At 52.2% G+C, this 23,079-nt stretch overlaps 1 protein-coding gene and 1 long non-coding RNA gene across 2 annotated transcripts; one reads left to right on the top strand and one right to left on the bottom strand.

Moving 5' to 3' along the window:
- Positions 1 to 118: 118 nt before the first annotated feature.
- On the bottom strand, positions 119 to 22,273 carry SDR42E2 (short chain dehydrogenase/reductase family 42E, member 2). The gene is made up of 12 exons (XM_061401386.1): positions 21,494 to 22,273; positions 18,519 to 19,400; positions 17,938 to 18,033; positions 16,672 to 16,729; positions 15,868 to 15,986; positions 15,124 to 15,199; positions 11,037 to 11,119; positions 9,086 to 9,223; positions 8,493 to 8,558; positions 6,674 to 6,737; positions 4,577 to 4,650; positions 119 to 358 (listed from the first exon to the last, which is right to left on the bottom strand). Exons 2-12 carry the CDS (start codon positions 19,362 to 19,364, stop codon positions 119 to 121), a joined length of 1,860 nt encoding a protein of 619 aa, XP_061257370.1. The 5' UTR covers positions 19,365 to 19,400; positions 21,494 to 22,273.
- On the top strand, positions 244 to 4,899 carry LOC133238369 (uncharacterized). The gene is made up of 2 exons (XR_009733514.1): positions 244 to 332; positions 3,751 to 4,899. It is a non-coding gene; the product is annotated as an uncharacterized LOC133238369 (long non-coding RNA).
- Positions 22,274 to 23,079: the final 806 nt, after the last annotated feature.

Here is a 23,079-nt window from a genome sequence, read left to right as displayed (position 1 = left end):
GAGGGCGTGGCAGGGACAAGTCCAGGACTCCAGGGTGCGCCCAAGTCCGGAGGGCGGAGCAGGATCTGGTCCGAGTCCTGAAGGCCAGGCGGGAGCAGGGATGGGCCGGCGACGACGGTCAGATGATGGACGGCTGCAGGCCTAGGAAGCGCAGGGCCAGGACGAGCAGGCCAAGGAACAGCAACAGCCCGAGCAGCAGCCGCAGGAGCGTCCGCGCGTTGGAGCCGCGGGTCCGCCCGGCTGTTGACTGCACATATCGCTCCACTGCATCCGCGAAGCTGAACTTGTCCGGCACGTAGCCAAGCTGGGCGCGGGCCTTGGCGATCTGGAAGGTGTGTGTCACGGCCACACTGCGCACCTGCGGGGAGAGGCGGGACAGCCGCGGGGCGGGACTAGTGGGCGTGGGAGGCAACCTTGTTTCACTGGGACGGGAGAGGGTAGGGATTCCCCTTGCGTCGCACAGCGATTTAAAAGGACCTCCCAAAGTGTTGGATCTTGCGCCTTCCATGTCCTCATGGGGAGGACTTCCTTTCTCTCTTCCGCTCCCATTTTCTTTGAGGACGTCGCCTCCCCGATGTCTTTTCGGCATCTCCTCACCTTACTGAATTTCTCAGTCCCCCCAAAATAAAGGCCCCACCTCTGCACTCCCTTCCTTGGCCTAGAAGATGCTGGGGCTCAGGAGGACCTTGATACATTCTGCCTATAGCCTGGGTGCAGCTCTCCGGAAACAAGTGTCTCCAGGGTACACCCTGAGCTTTTCAGCCCACAGCCCCAGATCGAGTCTGGGCAGGCAGGTCCCAGGGCACTCCCTTGCTTATTAACTGAGCTTCCCTAAGAGAGGAATTCAATTATGCAGAAGTGATGAGTCTCCAGGGCCTGAGCAACCTTCCCTGCTGGCAGAAGTCCTGGGGCCCACAGGCTTCAAAGGAAGTACCCACAGCTAACAACTGCTGAGCTAGCACCCCGTGCCTGTCGGACTGAATTCTTTCTGGGCCTCCTCTCATTTAATCTTCTGAAATGCTAATACCACCGGCTCCTCTTGAAAATTGATCAGAGAGGTTAAGCGACTTGCCCAGGGTCACACAAGGGAGCTAAATTCTAGCCCATGCCTTTCCCTGCTATGTTAGGACTGGGAGGATACCCTCCCACTTGGTTCATTTCTTCTGCTTTAGTTCCTCAGCTGAACACTGGGAAGGAGTCCACTAGCTGCTTGATTCTGCTGTGGCCCTGTAACAGCCGTTGGGGTCAAGCCCCTGATCTTGGATGCTAGTGTGGGGAGAGAGGGAGAGAGGCCAGTTCTTGTCTCTTTTTGCCTCAGTTAGCAAGTTCAGGGCTTTGGGGGATACAGCTATGAAGTAGATAAACAGGGGTCCCAGATCTCAGGCTTGGATATCACCTCCTTTGGGAAACCCTCCCTAACTTCCTCAGAATTGATTTATGTGCCTCTTCTGTGTACTCTGAAGTTTCTCATCACTTCCCCCAATATAGTCTTTATCACAGTGTTTTGAGTTGCCTGATTGTTGGGTGGTCTTCCTCTTTGGATGGACTGTGAGCTCACCATTAAATGAGATTATACTCTTTTTGCCCTTCCTAACTTACCAGAGCATCAGGGACAGTCAAATCAGAGAGTGGACTGGAAGGATTTTGCATATAATACCAAATACCACTTGTTGCTTTACTGTTTGTGAAAGTGAAAGTTAGTCACTTAGTCATGTCCAACTCTTTGTGGACTGTAGCCCACCAGGCTCCTCTGTCCATGGAATTCTCTAGGCAAGAATACTGGAGTGGGTTGCCATTTCCTTCTCCAAGGGATCTGCCCAACCCAGGGATCGAACCCAGGATTCCCTCATTGCAGGTGGACTCTACTGGCTGAGCCACCAGGGATTAACAGATTATTACTGTTTATAATCTGCATTAAAACATCCTCTCTTAATAAACAAGGGCCTGTATAGCACAGAGAATTATATTCAATATTCTATGATATGGACATCCCTGGTGGTACAGTGGATAAGAATCCACCTGGCAATGCAGGGGACATGGGTTTGATCCCTGGTCCAGGAAGATTTCACGTGCCAAAGAGCAGCTAAAGCCCGTGGGCTCCAACTACTGAGCCCGCACTCTAGGGCCCACAAGCTGCAACTACTGAAGCCTATATACCTACAGCCTGTGCTCCATAGCAAGAGAAGCCACTACAGTGAGAAGCATCAGAAAGAAGAGTAGTCCCCGCTCATTGCAATTAGAGAAAGCCTGCATGCAGCGACAAAGACCCAACACAACTCCCCCAAGATTATATATATATTTGAAAGTCGCTCAGTCGTGTCCACCTCTTTGCGACCCCATGGACTTATACAGTCCATGGAATTCTCCAGGCCAGAATATTGGAGTGGGTAGCCGTTCCCTTCTCCAGGGGATCTTCCCAACCCAGGGATCAAATCCAGGTCTCCCGCACTGCAGGCAGATTCTTTACTAGCTGAGCCTCAAGGGAAGCCCCAAACCATAATGGAAAAGAATATTTAAAAAAGAATGTAAGGATATATAACAATCACTTTGCTATATAGCAGTAATTAAGACACTGTAAATCAACTATTCTTCAATAAAAAAAAATCCCTCTTTTGAACAGTATATGTGAATAGGAAGTAAGGTCAGCCCTACCTTCATTCCTTAGAACAATGCCTGGCATACAGTAGGAGCTCAATACATGTGAAACGAATGAAAAAAGGCTAGGAAGTCAAACTAGAGGGCTGGTTAGTATGTCATAGATTGGCCAGCAGAGGGCGCCTGAGCCACGGTGCCCAGAAACTTCACAACTAACTAGGGATCCTTTGCTCCAAAATTGAACAAGGAAACCAGAGACAGACAGGGGAAAGACAGAGGAGCCAGCGCCCAGCCCGACCACAATTCAGCAGCACCTTGGCAGCTATTTTATGTGAATATGATTCCTGACATTTCACAAGCTAATGGTTAAGCTTGGAATCTTTTAGGTCTAGTCTGGGTTCAAATCTCAGTGCTGCTACATAAGTAAATAGTGATGGGCAGGTTATTTCACCCTCTCCCCCTCCCCTAACTGTGTGTTTCATTTCCTCCTCTGTACATGGAAGTGATAACAGAATCCACAGTGCGTAGTGGTTGTCAAGATTAAATGAGATAAACACAGTGCCTGGTATTTCATCATCACACAATAGATGGTCCCTATTTTTATTTTTCTCTTTTCTGTGCTAGTCCAGATGGTTAAAAGGAGAAACCATAGGGAACTGCTTCTTTTCATGGCCCATTCTTGATTCTCTGAGGTGGGGAGCACTGAGCTTTGAGTGTGAAGTCAATTCTAGGTGGGACCTTGGTATGTGTATGCATACTCAGTTGTGTCCAACTCTTTGGGACCCCATGGATGGTAGCCTACCAGGTTCCTCTGGCCATGGGATTTTCCAGGCAAAAATACAGTGTGGTTTGCCATTTCCTCCTCCAGGAGATCTTCTCGGCCCAGGGATCAAACCCACATCTCCTGCGTCTCCTGCATTGGCAGGCGGATTCTTTACCACTGAGCCACCTGGGAAGCCCTGAAGCAATCAATGATTGGTTCACTCTAGTGCTCACAATTTTTCACCATTAAATGAGATACTAATCTTTTTGGCCTTCCTAACTTAGCAGTGCATCAGGGACAGTCAAGGGAGAAAGGAAGGATTTTGCAAGTAACACCGAACACCACTGTTGCTTTACTATTTACAATCTGCATTAAAACATCCTCTCTTTTAGGACTTCCCTGCTGGTACAGTGGATAAGAATGTGCCTGCTAATGCAGGGGACATGGGTTCAATCCCTGGTCTGGGAATGTTCCACATGCCTCAGAGCAACTAAAGCCCATGTGCCACAACTACTGGAGCCCATGTGCCCTAGGGTCCATGAGCCACAACTACTGAGCCTGTGTGTTGTTACTACTGAAGCCCCTGCACCTCGAGCTGATGCTCCTCAGGAAGAGTAGCCCCCGCTCATCACAACTAGAGAAAGCCTGCATATAGCGATGAAGACCTAGTGCACCTAAGAATAAAGAAAGAAATAAATGAAAAAGTAATGTTTAAATAAAAACAAAACATCTCTTTTAAACTCCATATGCAAATAGAAAATGCATCATTGTTATTTGAGAACAGTGTCCTTAACACAGTAGGTCCTTAATTAATATATACTTATTCAGTGAGCAGGAATTGTGAGCCTCAAACTGTGAGCCTTGAGTCAACAGGCTGTGTGTGCACAGTGACAGCTGTTGGGGAGTGGAGACATTCCAGAAGGTGAATGTCATGGAACCTGCCTTCGGGAGCCTCCAGTCTGGCTGGGAAGGCAAGCTGCTTATGAATGAAATGACAGTGATGAAGAATGGGCTTGGAGCTGTCACCCTTCAGACCAAGAGAGCACAGCCTAAGCCAAAGCCCAGAGGCTGGGACATGATAAAAGAGCTGGCCCTAGATTTGGGCGCACATGGGAGATTCTGAGACCTCAGACAAGCATCCAGTTATGGTGTCAGAGTAGGAGTGGAGAAGGGGCAGGAAGAAGGACACAGGGGCTCCCCTCACAGCAGCCCACTTACCTCACTCCGGGTGAGCAACGGCGGGAGGCTGCAGATGGGCCTCAGGGCCAGATGCAAATACTCCATCACGGTGGCTGTGTGGGGAGAGAGGGACCAGTGAACAGGTGCCTGCTCTTCACAAACTCCAGGGAGGCTCTCAGGGGCAAATCAGTTGGGGGGCATTATTTGCTTTGCTAGGGGTAGTCTTCACTTTGCCAACATTTTCCTGTCCTTGGGATTCCTTTAAATCAGTTTCTCAGCACAGCCTGGGGCACCTTGCTTGGTGATGAAATATGTCACAAGTAAGTTGTTATTAATATTAAAAGCCTGACATCTTAAAATCAGTCTGAGCAGATTCAAAGTGATATCTACAATCATGTCTCTCTCACTGACTTCTATTCCGGTATGCTCTCTTGAGTCAGCGAGAAAGAAGTTGGGGCAGTGATTGAACTCAACATGCGCTTTATACTGGATCACTTTTTTTAAAATATTACAGCTTCCCCCACCCCCTTGTACCTGCAGAATGCTGAGATAATAGGTCTGGGATGTGGCTGAGGCATTTCTAGATTTTAAAAGCTCCCAGGTGATTCTACTGTGCAGCCAAGGGTAAGAAGCACTGAGTTACAGATAGCTCACTGGGAACTGGGAATTCATAGGTAATTCACTAAAACTGCCAGAACCTGCAGTTGAACTTTTCTCAGCTGGGGGTCAGGAGTGTCACTCTTGGAGATGCTGTGCAGGGGAAGCCGTTCTGTGCCGGTGCCCTGGGAGAGAGAAGTCTGCAAACCCCAGCTTTCAATGGCAAGCATGCCAGTGCTCTTAAAGAGCAACAGATCCAGCTGAGGTTTTCCAGGAACTCAATTATCTGTGACTGGAGGGCCACTTATCCCCTGGGGCTGATCACTCCATGCCTGACACACGCTCAGCATTCCAGTTGGAAGGAGGCCAGCAGAGAGACACTGGACCGTGAGAGTAAAGACTGAGGAGGCGAAAGTGAAAGTGTTAGTCGCTCAGTCGTGTCTGACTCTTTGCAACCCTATGGACTGTAGCCTGCCAGGATCCTCTGTCCATGGAATTCTCCAAGCAAGAATACTGGAGTGGGTTGTCATTCCCTTCTCCAGGGGATCTTCCCAACCCAGGGATCAAGCCTGGGTCTCCTACACTGCAGGCAGACTTTTCTACTGTTGAGCCACCAGGAAAGGCCCAGGGTCAAAACTGAACCTCAACATGTCCCAAAGCAGCCTTAACTCCAGGTTGACCCTGGTGGATGGGGCAGCCTCTCCTCTGCCTGGCTAAGCACCTTCCAACACAGCAGAGGGGCTGGGAGTAGGCTATGGAGTCAGCCAAGCACAGTGTGAATTCTGCCTCTCCTGCTTTCTCAGCATGGCATTGTGGGCAAGCTGCTAACTTGTCGGGGCCTCAGTTGCCTCATCTTTACAATGGGCCTAATCACACCCACCTGGGAAGTGGGATAGACTTTAAACAGGGCCAGGACTAGGGTGAGGGGAGTAAGGTTCCTTGAGGGCAAATTTAAGGAGGCACTTGCTCTCAGGGCTGGGCAAGTGCAGATCAGGCTTGGAGCATTTGACTCCTGAGAGTGCGGGTTTCCTTAAATTTTGTGCCCTCATGGCCCCACTCATCTCAGCTAGGTCCTGGCTCTGGGTTTAAAATGAAGTAACGCATTGATGCTTTCTGAACTGTGGTGTTGGAGAAGATTCTTGAGAGTCCCTTAGACAGCAAGGAGATCAAACCAGTCAATCTTAAAGGAAATCAATCCTGAATATTCATTGTAAAGACTGATGCTGAAGCTGAAACTCCAATACTTTGGCCACCTGATATGAAGAGATGACTTATTAGAAAAGACCCTGATGCTGGGAAAGATTGAAGGCAGGAGGAGAAGGGGATGACAGAGGATAAGATAGTTGGATGGCATCACCAACTCGAGGGACATGAGTTTGAGCAAGCTCCGGGAGATAGTGAAGGACAGGGAAGCCTGGCGTGCTGCAGTCCATGGGGTTGCAAAGAGTCGGACACAACTGAGTGACTGAACATGGGGACGATAATGCATGTGCATCTGGCACATGGAGGGTTTTCTCACACACACTCTCCCTTCCTTACCTGACAGGTAAACCCAGGAAGTAGGAACCTGGATCCAGGGCTGGCTGTACCCCAGCTTCTCAAACTGCAAGGAAACATGGCTTGAGGCGAGAAAACAGAACCTGAAGGGCTAGCGTGCAGAGGCCACATACTGCCTTTACCCCAGAGTTACCAGAGCACCCCCTGGCCCCTCCTCAGCTGCCCACCAGAGCGGGCAGATCCCACAGCCAGCCCTACGTTTACACCAGTCTTTAAATGAAATCCATGCTATAACCTGGAAAATTAAGTGGGAGCTGGTTGCACAGAGTGGGTTTTTAAACTTGGGCTCATTCCCATCTAGTCATTTTTTACATCTGCTTCACCCAAACACACACTAAGGCACTTATATAGAATTTATGGTAGCCCGCCAGGCTCCTCTGTCCATGGGGAGTCTCCAGGCAAGAATACTGGATGGGTTACCATGCCCTCCTTCAGGGGATCTTCCCAACCCAGGGATCAAACCCACATCTCTTGCCCTGGCAGGCAGATTCTTTACCACTAGCACCACCTGGGAATGTATGACCCAGGAATTCCACTCCCAGGTGTAGACCCAAGAGAAATGAGAATGTATGTCCACACAACTATTTATACACAAATGTTCATAATAGCATTACTGATAACAGCCCCCAAAGGGAAAACTGAAATTTCTATCAACTGATGAATGGATTAACAAAATTTGGCATATCCACTGAATGGAATATTTTTTTTTTGGTAATAAAATAGAATGCAGCGCTGATATGACACATCCACAACATGGATGAACCTTGAAAACATTATACTAAATGAGAGAAACTTAACACAGAGCCCAAATGTATGATTCTGTTCATAGGAAATGTCCAGAAGAGGCAAGTCTATAGAAGCAGGGAGGAGATTAGTGATTGCCTACGGCTAGGGGTTGGGTGGGAGGAGAGGTAAATAGAAATGACAGCCAAAGAGTCTGGTTTTTGGAGGGGTTCTTTTTGGGACTTCCCTGGTGGCTCAGAAGGTAAAGCGTCTGTCTACAATGCAGGAGACCAGGGTTCAATCCCTGGGTTGGGAAGATCCCCTGGAGAAGGAAATGGCCATCCACTCTAGTACTATTGCCTAGAAAATCCCATGGACAGAGGAGCCTGGTAGGCTACAGTCCGTAGTGTCACAAAGAGTCAGACACGACTGAGCGACTTCACTTTCACTTTCTTTTTGGGGAAGGTGATAAAATGTTCTAAAATGTGTTTTGGTGATGGTCATACAATTCTTAAAATACTAAAAACCATTGGCTTGTATGCTTTCAATAGGTGAACTGTATGGCCTATAAATTATATCTTAATAAAGTTGTTTAAAGTTGACATGCAAAGGGCCTGAATACCCCAAAGATATATCTTCCAGTGTGGGGTTTCTGGTCGACCCCTTCAAGGAGTCTGTAGGCTGCTGGGAGAGGAGGCTGGGATTCTCAGCGTGGGGGCTGTGCCTCCCTTTGTGAAGGCCAGCACCTCCCTTTGGGCTTTGTCCACCTCCTACTTACCTCTTTCAGGGCCTCCCTATATAGTATGGAGGTGGGGGGCCCACAAGGCAAACTTCACAAGGTATCAACATAAATCAGGAAGCAGGCTGAGAGGGACCGTGGCAAACTCAGGGAGCTCCTGGCCTCCTAAAGGGGTGGTCATGACCCAGGTCCAGTGTCTCCCAAATGGACACTGTTGCCAGAGCTGGCCTTTAATGTGAAACCTTCTGAGCTTTTGGAAGGAGGAAAAGGTGACAGGGAAAGAAGACGTGGGGATCCCGGAATTCTCACTTGAGTTGGTGGCGTTGTCTGGGCACCTACCAGTGGGGCCATCCACTCGAAGAGGTTGACGCTCTCCCCGTCATTGATGTAGTACGCCTGCCCACTCTGAGGGGACACGCGGGGAGGGGGATGTCAGGCACAGGCCATCACCTGACCCCGTCCTTTCTGACGGCTCCTAGAAGCTGCCCAACTCCCCATTCTCCCGAGCAGCCCTGGAGAAAGATCTGAACAAGTCCCTTTGGATTCCGGGGCTGCCAACTGACTAGTTGTATGACCTCGACAGAGTCACTTAAACTCTGTGCCTCAGTTTCTTCATCTGAGAAATGGGAGCATAATAATGGGATCTCCCTCTTGGGCTGCTCTAAAGGTGAACTATAACAATGTATGTAAGATGCTTAGCATTTGGTGACTGTCACTCTGGGATCAACAACACCTGCCTCCCAGGGTCATTTCAAGGAGCTAACGATGCTCTAAAAAGTATCAGCCACCCCCCAGCTTTCCTGGGCTGACAAGCCCATGAGGCAACTTGAGTTGGGGAGATCTGTTGTGTGTGAGCCAGGAATCCCGTAGGGATGGGGGGTGCCTACCTGCAGCCTGGGGGGTAAGGAAGGGGAGCACTGCAGGAGACTCACAGCCACGTGGCCCTTGGCGGCGGTGAGGGCTTCGGCGGCCAGCAGGTGTGCCTGCACCAGATTGTGAACATGGACCCAGTTCATCTGCGTCCGTCGGTCCCCAAATCGGAACATGAACAACCTCTTCTTAATGTAGCTCTGGTGGAGGGGGGACAGGGTAAGAAACACTGACAAAGCCTGGAATGGCTTTTAATTCCTTCTCTGTGCAGACAGCTCCCAAATTTCTAGCTTCAGGTCAGACCCCTCTGTCCCAGCCCCACTAAACCTTCCTGACAGACATCTCCACTTGGTGGCCCGTTTGGTTGCCAGATAGACAAGGCGGACTTGCCCTGTCCTGTGAGTGCCCGACCCCAACTGGCCACCCCTGCTTCCCCTCGGCCCACAGCACCCAGGGCTAAGGCCAAAGCTCTGCAGCCCACTCTGGCTGTCGCCTCCCTCCCTCCCTCTCTGCACCCAACCCATCTGCAAACCCAGTTGTCTCAGCTGTTACAATCAGTCCAGCGTCTAGCCACTGCTCACTGCCTTGACTGCCACCCCATCTCTCACCTGGACACTGAAATAGCGTCCTAACTGGTCCCCCACTTCCAGCCTCAGCCCCTGTGGGCTGTTCTCCATGCAGCTGGGGATCTTTTTTAATCCTAAGTCAAACCACGTCTCCTCTGCTCAGAACCTTTGGGACGCCTTTCCGGTAGGTCAGATGGCTAAGGAGACCCTTCTGCTCTGGACGCAGCTACTCTCTGACTTGTCTCCCACCGAACCCCTCGGTCTCACTCAGCTCCAGCCCTCGGCCTCCTGCCTGGAACATGCCAGCAGGTTCACACCTCAGGGCTTTGGACCTCCCGTGCCCTCTGCCTGGAAGGTTCTGCCTATCTGTGTGATACACCGGTCACCTCAAGGTGCTCAACGTCCCTGCTCGAAGAGGCTTCCTGACTGTTGGCACCCCAGCTTTCCCCCACCCCACAGCACTTTTCCTCTTTCTCCACAGTCCCCAGCACCTTCGAATATTCCTTGTCATGTAAGGTGTTTATTCTGTCTCCCTTCCTGTGGGAATATAAAGCCCACAGGGAGGGGGGCAGAATTGTCTGTTTTGTTCACTGTTAGTCGCTCAGTTGTGTTCAGCTCTTTGTGACCCCATGGATTGGAGCCCACCAGGCTCCTCTGTCCATGGCATTTCCCAGGCAAGAATACTGTAATGGGTAGCCATTCTCTTCTCCAGGGATCTTCCCGACCTAGGGATTGAACCTGGGTCTCCTGCATTGCAGGCAGATTCTTTACTGTCTCACCCACCATGGAAGTACATCCCCAAACCTGGAACCGGTTTTCATTTCCAGCATTGTGCCCAAACTCTGTCCTCTATTTGGATCACCTTCTCTCCACTACCTGCTTTGCTTGGTTAGCTCATTCCCTATTCAAACAGCACAGGTGTCACTTCCTCCAGGAAGCCCTCCTGGACTTCCCCTGCCAGGCCCTCTCTGCTGTCTTCCCATCTTCTCCCTCTCACCTCAACCCATACCACCCTGAATCTGTGACTGTGGCACCTGTCTCCTTGACTAGGCTGTGAGAAATGTGAGGACAGGATCTAGAGCCCCTTGCAGCCATATCCCTGGCACCCAGCCTTGTTTGGAGAGAGGCTTTCTGTGTGGAGACCCTGGTGCCAGCAGCATGAGATGAGCCCTCTGGCCCTCAGGGAGCCCACATCTGGGCAGGGCAACAGTTTCTTCTGCCTCTCTGGGGTTGTAAGTCCATGTCTTCTCTATGGGTACCAGGCCTGGCTGGAGTACCCCCAAGAACTCTGTTCCTGGTGGGCCTGGTGGGGGCAGGAGTTCTCCCAGAACCGAGGGTCCCCCTCTGGGGCACTGACCCAAGACTGACATGGGGACCATGGGTCCTCATTCACACAGTTCCAGCCGGGTTCCCCCCGTGCCTCCGGCCTCAGGTGGGAACAACGTACCGCCACACGGGGCAGGTGCCTCTGCTCTTCGGGGCCGTAGATCCCTGGGGGCCGGAGCACACATGTCCTCAGAGAGCCTCCTCCTATGACACAGGGGAGCGCAGTCAGGGGCCTAGGAAGGGGTAGATGAGCAGGAAGGGGGATAGAAAGGCTGTCCACATCTCCTGGTCCTACCTGGACAGGTTAGTGGGATAGGCAGGTCCTTGGAGTTTTCTCATTCAATTAATTATTCTCTCAGTAGATCAGCTAGTCATTCAACAAACACTATTGAGAATCATCCCCCTCCCCACTCGCTCTGCACTGGGTCCTGGGATGGATGCTGTGAAGAATCCCAGGAGGACCAAGAAATGGTGCCTGAACTCACAAAACTCACAGGCCAGTAACAGAGGCAACACTTATGTGCATGGCCCATGAGAGTTTAACCAGCTCTGATAGATGTGATCGCCTTTGACTCCCACGAGAGTCCTACTGTGCCCATTTTACAGATGTGCATGGACCCACATGCCCTCATGCCAATAGCTATAGCTCTTTCTTTCTTCTAGTCATTAGCTAAGGTCCATAGCGCTCTCAGAGAGGTTTTGCTATGTGTCTGGTGCCTTCATCTGATGCTCTGGTAAGCCTGGAATTTTCCCCTCCAGGCAGCCCTAGGAGGTGAGAGCTGTTATTATCCCTGTCTTATGGATAAAGGAGCCAAGGCTCAGAGAAGAGATGTGATTTGCCTAAGGGCACACAGCTCAACCTAGTGGAGCTGAGATGGAGATCCAGGTTCAAGCTGTTTCCGCTAACACCTCTGGTGGCACAATACTAACAACTCAGCTCCCTGACCCTCAGCTCTCTCAGCCTTGGTCTCTTCACCTGGATGCTTTGTAACTAGTGGTTGCAGTTACCCTTTCCAGACAACCAGAAAGGAAGACTAGAGCCATCAGCATGAGAGCTGGAGGTCTGTCCCCCCTCTCTGCTGTGTCAGCAGAGTCTCCAGACTAAGATAGAGCTTGGTCCAGGGCTTCCCAAATTCTCTGCTGAGGGGTCCCCATTGGTGGAAGTGGGAGCCTGTCACCCTGTGGGGGGAGGTCTAGGGGTATATAGCCTGAAGAGCTGCCCCAAACATATTCAAGTCTTAAGAAACTCTACAATAATTTCAATTTATCCTAATTTATTAAAAAATTTTTTCAGTTACTATTTGTAAATTATTTGACTCCCAACCCCATCTCCTTAACTGAGATAGTGCCTCCTGGTAGATGTTCCACTTCCCCCAAGGCTCAGGTTCCCCAAGCAGCCTGCTCCCAGTTTGGGGAGCTGAGTGTATGCCATCCTCTGGGACCAGAAGCCCACCTTTCTTTGGAAGCTCCTTCCCCTTTGCACCAGGTTGGGGGTGGTGGAATGTCAGTCTAGATACACTTCTCTTCTCTGAGGTGGCATTCCAAGACCCAGGCTGAGTCAATGCCATCTTCTCACCCAGGAACATAACTCTGTGCATCCCACTAACATGGATCTAAAATCCTTAGAGTGGGCTCACCCTGAGAGACTGATCACCAGATACTGCCTCCCAGCTCCCTAAAATCACCCCGACCCTGTCATTTCTAAACCCTGGTGGTCATTTTCTGGATGATATTTTCCAGAAGCTATCACATATGCTTCCAGTATAAATTCCCTTTTCTTCATAAATTAGCCAGGGATGGTATCACAGGGTCATAGCCTGCTCCTGACTGCTCTATAGCCATCCTGACTGTTCCTTCTCCAACACCCTCACTTAACAATGAAGCCCAGTGTAGTGGGTTGAATGGTGGGCCCCAAAAAGTTATGTCTGTGTCCTGGAACCCATGGATGCTACCCTACTTGGAAAAGGGGTCTTTGCTGATGTAATTAAGGATCTAAACATGAAACTATCCTGGATTATCCTGCTGCCACTGCTAAGTCACTTCAGTCTCGTCCAACTCTGTGCGACCCCATAGACGGCCTCCCACCAGGCTCCTCTGTCCCTGGGATTCTCCAGGCAAGAACACTGGAGTGGGTTGCCATTTCCTTCTCCAATGCGTGAAAGTGAAAAGTGAAAGTGAAGTCGCTCAGTCGTGTCCGACTCTTAGCGACCTCATGGACTGCAGCCTACCAGGCTCCTCCATCCATGGGATTTTCCAGGCAAGAGTACTGGAGTGGGGTGCCATTGCCTTCTCCATGGATTATCCTGTTGAGCCTTAAATCCAATGTCAGGTGGCTTTATAAGACACTCACAAAGGGAGAAGAGGAGAGGCCACATGAAGACAGAGGCGGAGACCAACGCCAAGTGATGCGGCCACATACCAAAGAAGGACCCCAAGCTCCTGGAGCCACCAGAAGCCGGAAGAGTCAAGGAAGGATTCTCCCACACACTTCTGGAGGGGGTGCAGCCCAAATGACACTTGGATTTCAGACATCTGACTGTGAACTATAGGAACTGTGAGAGAAGAAATTTCTGCTGTTTCGAGCCACCAGGTTAGTGGTGATTTGTGCTGGTGGCCCCAGGACACTCACACACCCAGAGACATAAAGACACAGAGCCTTCACATGGAGCTGGGGTCTGCAAGTCTGAAGACTCTGCTATAGGGCCCAGGCTGCTCCCTGCCAGGCTAGAGGCAGAGTCTCTCAGGGACCAGCTGGGGGAGCGGGGACTGGAAATCACCCGGGGAGACTGTGGCAGGCCTCCTGCGAGGCAGGTATCAGGTGAGCTTTTCTGTAGACAGCCTGGAGCTAATTTTAAACTCTGGGTCACCTGGGCATGGAGTGGGGGTTGGGGGAAGGCTGGTTGGGCTGCACCTGACATTGGCCAGTGGGGTACTGGGCGGCTACGTCACAGAGGGGTGGGGCCCAGGGTATCCATGACTGTCCTGACCATGGAAAGCTGGGGATGCTTGTATAAATAATTCTCAGCGGGAGGATTAGGTGTCTGACTTGTAGGAGTGCAGGTCCATCCAGGGGAGGCCCTGATAGAGAAGAGAGTTCTACTGTGCAGGCTCAAACTTCTGGGAAACACAGCTGGATATTCGTACTGGGATAAACAACTGAGGCCTGACAGGTCCAGGATGAGGGGTGAGGTGTGGGGGATTTTAGGGGGAAGCGTTCTTGCTCAGAGACCACTCAGCCACAGCTAAGTGGAGCACTAAGTGGAGCCTGGGGCTAAGTGATTAGCCCCAGGCTCTGGTGTTAGACTCCCCTGGGGGGAGGTGCCTTTTCAAACCCTACGCCTGCCACCTAAGAGCCGTGTGACCTTGATCTAGGTCAGTTAACTTCTTAGCTTCAGTTTTCTGTCCTGTAAATTTGGGGATTATGATACCAAGCAACCTTCACCCTCTAAATCCACTTGGCTCCTGAGTGTAGACAGTGAGAGAAACCAGCTTTTCTGATTCTTTTTAGTTTCTGAATTTCAAAAAGCAAATATAATTTGGATAGCAAGGACTTTTAATATATTTAACTCCTGAGTTTGGAAAGAAACTGGGTCTCTTGCCTTACACAGATGCTGTCAAGAGATAGGAGACTTTTGCTGAAAGGTGGTAGAGCTGGGGTTTGAACTCAGTTCAGTCTGATGCTGGTATGTGGGTGTTTAGCCACTGCACCATGCTGCCACCAGTCCTTATTCTATTATTATTCTTTATGACAATATGATAAGAAGAGGCAATCCAGTTGGGCAGCCGAGGCCAATTTTTCTGGGAGTTCCTGAAGCGTCCCTCACTTGCACAGCCCTTCCAGAGCACCACGCCTCACTGCATATTCATAAATTTGTACTCTTTTTATCTAGAAGAGGATTCCCCCATACTGGATGCCCGCCTATGTGGCAGAAAAGAGGGCTAGACTTGGGCTAACCCAAGTGTCTCCCCACCAGACCATGAGCAACGTGAGGGCAGAGACTGGATCTGATGTTTTCCAGGCTGTATCCCTGTTGGGTGTGGGTGCTCAGAATGTGTTGGATGATGAATGTCCAAGGCCCTGGGGAAGTGTCCTTTAGAAGGAAGCTGGGCCTCAGAAACATACCAGCTAAAAGCAAGAATTGCTCATGTCCTTCAGGGAGGCAGTAGGGGACACGCATGTTGGCTGTGAGCAGGCCCCCAGTACTTACCTGGGAGAGGCGTCCCATTGGCCATGAGGATCAACTGGTCAGCGATGGCTTTGGTTCGGGAGTAGTGGTCCATGTGCTGTTCAAGGACAGGGAGAATAGAGCCACCAGATGGGGTCAGGGACACTGCTGATCACACCACCCAGCCCTCCTGGCCCCAGGGCTGCACTTTTGCTTCTGACCATACGGGAGTTCACTTCTGGGACCCTCACCGGGAAATGGCCAAGCCCTGAGCCCTACTGCCGCTCCTCTCCCTCTGGGTGGGAGCCACGAACAGAGGAGAGAGTTCAGAGCAGTAACAATGGAGCTTCCCGTCAGCCACGTTGCCTGCACTGGGTCGTCGGCTGCGCTGGGATGTGGATGCTGGATGCATGTCAGATGGACTGTTTACATGGAATCCTTGTGCTCACGTGGCATTTTCACATAATCGTCTCATTTCCAGCTCTCCACATCCCCACAGAGTGGTGTTATCATGCCCAGGTGTAGAAGGAGAGCCTCCAAGTGAAGTGATCTGCTCAGGGTCCCACAGTAGAAAGTTGCTTTGCTGGTTCAAGGCCAGGTCGGTGTGATTTCAAAGCCCTTGCTGGCATGACTGAAGTAGGAGAGGGCTTGAGCCATGCTGTTTGGGGACTTTTTGCTCCTGGGTCTCACCCTGAGTTGTGAAGTTGACCCTGGCTCTGCCCATCCCTACCCTTTGAACTGTGGGTCCCAGGTCCACCCTGCCCACCTCTCCAGGAAGCCAGGTACCTTCTCCAGTGGGAAATATGGCACCGAGTCCTCATCGCCTTGTTCTATAGGCTTCCCGCCGAATGCGACATTGACGGTACTGGTGTAGACAAGCCTTGGAACCCGCTGGCGGACACAAACTGCAGCGACAGGTCACACAGCAACACACACACACACACACACACACACACACACACACACAGCGCTGATGTGAGTAGGGAGTTGGCTGAGGGGTGCCCCTGGGGACCTCCTTGGATGAGTCCTCCACCCACCCTCCAGCACACATCCTGCCTCAGGAGGGAAGGGCCTCCTTCCCTTAACTTGGGGAGGGGTCAAGCCCCTGCTTTGAGAGTCCCTGGGGGCCAGGCTGCCTCACTCTTCCTTCTCAGTGTGGCCACCTTGCCAGGGACAGGTCAGAAGAAAGTCTCATCCAGTGGGGACATAAGGAAAACACACTCTAGAATCAGAGAGAAAAACAGGAGGGAGGATAAGGCAGGACATGCCCTGAGAGCCCAGAGGTGGGTCTTCTCATTTGGAACTTCAGCAACGTTTCTTGCTCCCAACTGCTAAGCCCTCTGTGCAAACTCCACTCCTGTGTCCCCAGACACACTGAGGTCACACTGAGCCCCATGCCAGGGCCTGGGCACGCCTGCAGAACAGGAAGGATGTGCTGCCCACAGACCCTCCACGGGGGAGGGCAGGGGGTGGGAGGAGGTTCCCACCTTTGTCCCCCTGCCCTGTCCCCCAGAGCTGGGCCTGCGGCAGCCCAGGTAAGGAAAGAAGCAGCAAACACACAGCGGGTCACACTCTGCTCTGAGCGCCTACCATCGATCACTAGTTTGGTGCCTCCAACGTTTATAGACTCAATCTGCTCTTTTTGCAGCTAAAAGGCAAGACGGAGGTGTGAGAGTCGAGGTGCTGTCTCAGCCCTGTAGCTGAGGGTGTGCGGCTGGGCTTGGGTGGGGCGGGGTGGGGGGCTGCAGCTCAGAGGCAGGGATTCCCAGGGGCCCCTGGTAATGTGGGGGCCCTGGGCTCTAGTGCCCCTCTCTGCTCCCGTTTGCCTGGGCTACTGGGGATTTCCACCCCCCATCTGGCAGTCAGCTCCCTCACCTATAAAGTGAGGGAAGAGTCCCTTGGATGGTTGGCAGGATTTAATAAGCCCCATGAGAGGACCTGATGCAGGGCTTCACACAGAAAAGAGCCTCAAATATGTTGGATTGCTTCCTGGCTCTAGAAGTTTCAGCTTCCTTATCCATAAGTCTACCCTAGTGAGAGGGCGGGGGTGTGAAAAATAAAAACAACTGGGCCACAGTGAGAGTTGCTTGTGTGTCAGGGGCACAGCGAAGCCTTTACATCTCATTTAATCCCTACAACCACACAGGGAAGTGGGTTCTATACTGATTTTCAAGCTATATTTATTCTTGTTGCAGTTGTTTTCAATAGGTAATACAATCACAAGGTTAAAACTACTCAAACAGTAAAACTAGTATGCAACGAAGAAGAAATTTCCCTCCCGTTTCTAATACAAATGTGAGTATATGCCTTTTATTTAAAAAAAAAAAAAGTGTCAAATGCTGTTTTCCCCCACAGTACCTAGGAAATTGTTCTGTTATCAGCACATATTGAGTTACCTCATTCTTTCGCCTTCTTTTGAATGGCTGCATAGAAGTTCATTGTTAGGCTATATCACAATTTATTTAAATAGTCCCCAGTAGTTGGGCATTTTGGTTAGTTCCTGCTTTGTTATTAAAACCAATGCTGCAAATACATAAGTAAGTGTAGTTTCTGAGTCAAAGGCTGTTGCATGTGTTGACAGATACTGTTACACTGCTGTCTGGGGGGGTTGTGCCATTAGCTCTAGTTGTGTCCTCACTTAACAGATGAGGAAACAGAGGTGCAGAGAGGTTAACTTAACTTTCCTAGTCACACAGCTAGAAAATGGCAGAACTGGCACTTGGTCTCATGGGCCAAATGTAGGCTGGGTATAGCCCAAATCCTCCCTGGAATAGGTGAAGAGCATAATGAACACCCAGGGATTAGGGGGGCGGGCAGAGCCAGGACCTAAGCCCTGTGTGTGGGGGAGTGTCTCACCTGCTCAGCACCAGACATTCCGTAGGAGGCCACGTGGAAAACACAGTCCACCCCTTCGAAGGTACGGTGCAGGGCTTCTGCATTGCGGACATCAGCCTGAAACAGAGGAGAAAGACACGGAGGTAGGAGGTCTGGGCCCAAGGTAATCAGACATTACAGCTGTGGCAGGTCCCAGAGCCAGCCCCCTGACCCCACCAGGCCCAGCATCTGCAGAGCCCGGACAAGCTGTGGGGCAGGATTTACTAGATGATTCCACTGGGCGTCTGTCTTCATCATCATCAGCCCCGTCTATGGAGCTAAGTCACAGAGAAAGTGCTCAGAGTTTTACACGCACTGTCTCAACTCCCCATAAGTCTCTAGTGAAGCAGATACTGTTGGTGTCCCCTTTCTGTGGATGAAGACGTGAGGCTCAGAGGTGTGGGGCCCTGTGGCCATGGCGGCCCAGCTGGGAGCTGGAGTCTGACTCTGAAGCCTGTGCTCTTCATTCACTACCAGCGACTGGTTATACACATCAGACACCAACCTCTGACCTCCACCCCCACCCTGCCCCCCCGCCCATCCCCCAAGACTCATCACTGCACCTGGATGAACTCGGTCCCTGGGCACAGCTCCCACTGGGGTCTGCGGAGGTCGAGCAGGATGACAGAAGTGCCGCTCTTGGCCAGGCTGGAACCCAGGCTAAAGCCCAGGTAGCCTGCTCCTCCGGTGACCACAACCTTCTGCCTTGAGGCCTGCCCAGGGGTGGCCTGAGTCTTCTGCTGTTGAGCCGGTGTTGGGATTGTTATTGGCTCACTGGGTCTTTGCCCAGCCCCTGATCCCCGCCTGGGTCCAGGCCCTACCTCTCGGCCAGGGGAAGGTGAAGCTCCTAAATCAGGCACTGACCCAGCTCCTGAAGCAGCAGTAGGCCGCTGCCCAGGACCCGACACTGCTCCAGACCCTTGTCTGGGTCCCAGAACATCACTAGGCCCCTGCCCAGGACCCAACACTGCTCCAGACCCTTGTCTGGGTCCCAGAACATCACTAGGCCGCTGCCCAGGACCCAACACTGCTCCAGACCCTTGTCTGGATCCCAGAACATCACTAGGCCCCTGCCCAGGACCCAACACTGCTCCAGACCCTTGTCTGGGTCCCAGAACATCACTAGGCCCCTGCCCAGGGCCTGACACTGCTCCAGACCCTTGTCTGGGTCCCAGAACATCACTAGGCCCCTGCCCAGGGCCTGACACTGCTCCAGTCCCTGGTCCATATTCTGTAGCAGCACTAGGCCTTGATCCACGTTCTGGAACTATACCAGGGCCCAGCCCAGGTCCAGACACATTCCCCAGGCCTGAGACCCCACCCCAGGCCTGACAGATGGGGCAGCTCTGCTGGCCCTGTCCTGCAGCTTTGCAGGCCTCTGGGGAGGAGACTGCCGGGTTGGGCTTCATCTTCTACTGAGCCATGTGGACCCGGGATCTATCCACCTGTAGGGAAAAACAGAAGAGCATATGCTCTAGAGTTGTCTTGAGTCATGTGGATTATCAGACTCCTGGGGGCTTAGGGGACTTGCTGGTGGGAATTAGAGACCCTCTGAGTTCCCAAATCTATCCCTGTTGGAATCTTGAGAACTTCCAAGGTGGCTGCTGCCTTCCTCAGAGAGTCAGAGACAAAGCAGCCAAGGACTTGGGATTCACAGCTCAGGAACCCAGGGCCCAAAGCCACACCACATGGCTGAGATTTACACCAAGCATTTGGTGTAAATGCTGACTTCTCTGCTGCTGCTGCTGCTAAGTCGCTTCAGTCGTGTCTGACTCTGTGCGACCCCATAGACGGCAGCCCACCCGACTTCTCTACCAGCTCCTTAAAAGCCCAGTTCCCATGTAATATTAGAGGGAGATGGATCAAATCATGCCACCTGATTGGGTTGGGTCGGGGGGAGGCATGGTGGTGACTGCTTTCTGATGGGGAAATGGGGAGGACTTCCTGGAGGAGGAAAGAAGGGAGGAGCCACATGGGATCCAAAGGGCCTTGGTAACTTGTCCAAGGGCTGGACCACCTCTGCCCTGGCAACTGCTGCCTCTGGTTCTCCCAGGTCCCCAGTAGTGCAGCTGGCTGACACCACAAGGCTTGCCCAACCCTCTGTGGGCTTCAGGATAAGGTCTGCGGTCCTTCGGGTCTGGCTCTGAGGATCCTGTCCTCCTCACTCAAGACTTAAAGCGAGCCAGGCTGTCAGTCACTGTCACCGTCATCTCACCCCCTACCTCCTGCTCCACCTGAGGATAAGGCTGGACCACAGGCCAGATCACCATTATCATCATTAATAACAGCAGCAACGTGTACTGTGTATTCTGGGTCTACCAGAGTGTGCCAGGCCCTGTGGATACAGAGACAGGTAAACTCTGCTCCGCGTGGCACACAGTGGCTATAAAAAAAGAACAGGTGCGAGGGAGGGGACATATGTGTCCCTATGGCTGATACATGCTGCCGGATGGCAGAAACCAACACAAGGTTGTAAAGCAATTATCCTTCAATTTAAGATAAGTTAAAAAAAAAGAACAGGTGCAAATGTGTGACTGAGTGATGGGCGCACAGGTGTTGCTGGTGGTGGTCACAGGACAGAGTCTGGGACCGCTGTATGGTATCTTTTAGTCTCCTGTCACTGCCCTGCTGGCCATAGTTCTGAGTGAGGGATATAGTCAGGCGCCATACAAGCTCTGGCACTCACGGCTGTAACAGGGAGGGGAGACACCCCAGATCTCAGTCATCACAGGGTATGAGTCCAGTTCCCCCAGCAGGAGAGGGAAGGAACCGCAGAGTGGAACCCTTCTCTACCAGGCCTGGCACTCTGTGCTGGGAAACAGTCTGTGGCACCAGAGTATTTTTCTATCCTATGCGGATGCTTTCTGTGACAAAGGTTGGGACCCTGCCGCAGGTCGAATTTCCCGGGTGCGCCCTCGGGCAAGGTCCTTCTAACCTTACTGCACCTCAGCATCCACGTCTGCCCGATGAAACCACTAACCCTGGCTGCCCTGTCCACCTTACCGATGGCAGGGCCTTCACAGGCCACCGGCACACATGGGCCAGGAGGGCTTGGATCAGGTAGTGACCGTGGCCCTCACCCGTTCTTGTGCCTGGGACAAAGCAGGCTGTCACTAAACAGATGCTGAATGAATGAAACCCCTGGGAGCGGTTCTGCCTCTGGGAGCTTAGGGCTAAGAGAAGAGCTGGCCCCGGCACCGCCGCATTCAATCCTCCCAGCAGCCTTGTGCAGCGGAGGCTTACTGCCCCCATCATCAGGGAGGGAAACTGAGGCTCAGAGAACATTTGCGAACTCTGATAGAGTCTGAGTGAATGGTTGGCTCTGGATCCAGGTCGCTGGGGACCCAAAGCGGGGTCGGGTGAAAGGCAACAGGGAGAGGGGCAGGGACCACTCCAGACCCATCACTCACGCTGGGTGGGTAGGAGAGGGGCAACCCATCCCATGTTGAAAGCCTCCTGCTGGGCAGGTCCTGCCTGCTGCGGCTGCTGCGCGCGCCCCCTCCCCGCGCCCCGCGCCCGGCGCCCCAGCGGCGCTTACCTGGCCGGGCTCCCGCGGCGCTGAGTGATCTCGGCAGCGCCCGCGCTTCGGTTGGTCTAGATGCTGAGCCGGATGCTGCTGGGCCTCCGCCTCCACGGGGTCTCCGCCTCCACGGGGCGGAGCCGGCCGCGGCTTCGGGGACCGCCCCGCGCCCGCCCCTCGCCTGTTTCCCCTGATCCTGCTGCCCACTCCACAACCTTGGTCTCTAAGGCGGGGACACGCAGGCTCTCCCAGAGGGGAAACCGAGGCCGGTCGAAGGGTGAAATGGGCCACGATGCTGGTGGGGAGAGGGCAGGAACGTCCTGCGTGCTGGGCCCGATCCTGCCTGCAGAGACGTCTTGAACCCCAAGAAAGGGTGTTTCTTTCTTCCACCCACCTATCCATCCATGTCCTCTCCCACGCGGTCCCTTCTGTTCAGCCTGCCTCCTGCTTCTTTCCTCCTGCCCTCCTTCCTTCCCTCCCCGCTTCCTCTCTTTCCATCTATTCATTTTCCCACTTTTCCATCCATCTCTGTCTATTCATCCAGCCTTCTACCAATTTAAAACTTTTTTGTCCGTTCATCTATTCACCGACATTCTGCCTTTCCACTTAATCCATCCAGCTTTTCATCCATCCAGTTCATTCTGTATCTTTCTTTCCTCCCTTCCACCCATCTGTCTACCCTTCATTTCTTGCATCCTCCACCCAACTCTGGGTTATCCATTCTCCAAATGCCATCGTTCCACATTTAATAGGTTATTCTTGTGCTGTCCTTTCCCTTGCACTGGGGACCCAGATGGATCACACCATCCCTGGAAAACTCATTCACAAGTGGCAGTGGCAGAGAGGCAAGAATGTGCCCAGGAGTGGGCACAGCTGATGAAGTGGAGCTAGGGGCGGGGCTGTACTCCAAGGCTGACCCAGAACACCAAGGGCTGCTTACTTTGGAGAGGGCTAGTGCAGAGGCTTCACCTGTATGAACCTCCTTTGTGTGCATGGGTAGGAGCGGGGAAGAGAAAAAACCTCAGCCAGCACATGCTATGTGGCAAGTGGTAAGGTATCTTGCTCAATTCTCACAACTCTGTTTTAACGCTGCTTGCTTCATTAATCAGATTCAGAGAGATGAAAAGGGGCGTAGTGGGGGACTGTAGTGGGGCAAGGCCATGGGGTCAGTTCAGTTCAGTTCAGTCACTCAGTCGTGTCTGACTCTTTGTGACCCCATGGACCGCAGCATGCCAGGCCTCCCTGTCCATCACCAACTCCCGGAGTTTACCCAAACTCATGTCCATTGAGTTGGTGATGCCATCTAACCATCTCATCCTCTGTCATCCCCTTCTCCTCCTGCCCTCAATCTTTCCCAGCATCAGGGTCTTTTCAAATGAGTGAGCTCTTCGCATCAGGTGGCCAAAGTATTGGAGTTTCAGCTTCAACATCAGTCCTTCCAATGAACACCCAGGACTAATCTCCTTTAGGATTGACTAGTTGGATCTCCTTGCAATCCAAGGGACTCCCATGAGTCTTCTCCAACACCACAGTTCAAAAGCATCAGTTCTTTGGCACTCAGCTTTCTTTACAGTCCAGCTCTCACATCCATACATAACTATTGG

This window comes from Bos javanicus, chromosome 25 (genome assembly GCF_032452875.1).
Source record: "Bos javanicus breed banteng chromosome 25, ARS-OSU_banteng_1.0, whole genome shotgun sequence".
In the NCBI taxonomy this organism is placed as follows: Eukaryota; Metazoa; Chordata; class Mammalia; order Artiodactyla; family Bovidae; genus Bos; species Bos javanicus.
This window is presented reverse-complemented; position numbering and strand designations above follow the sequence as displayed.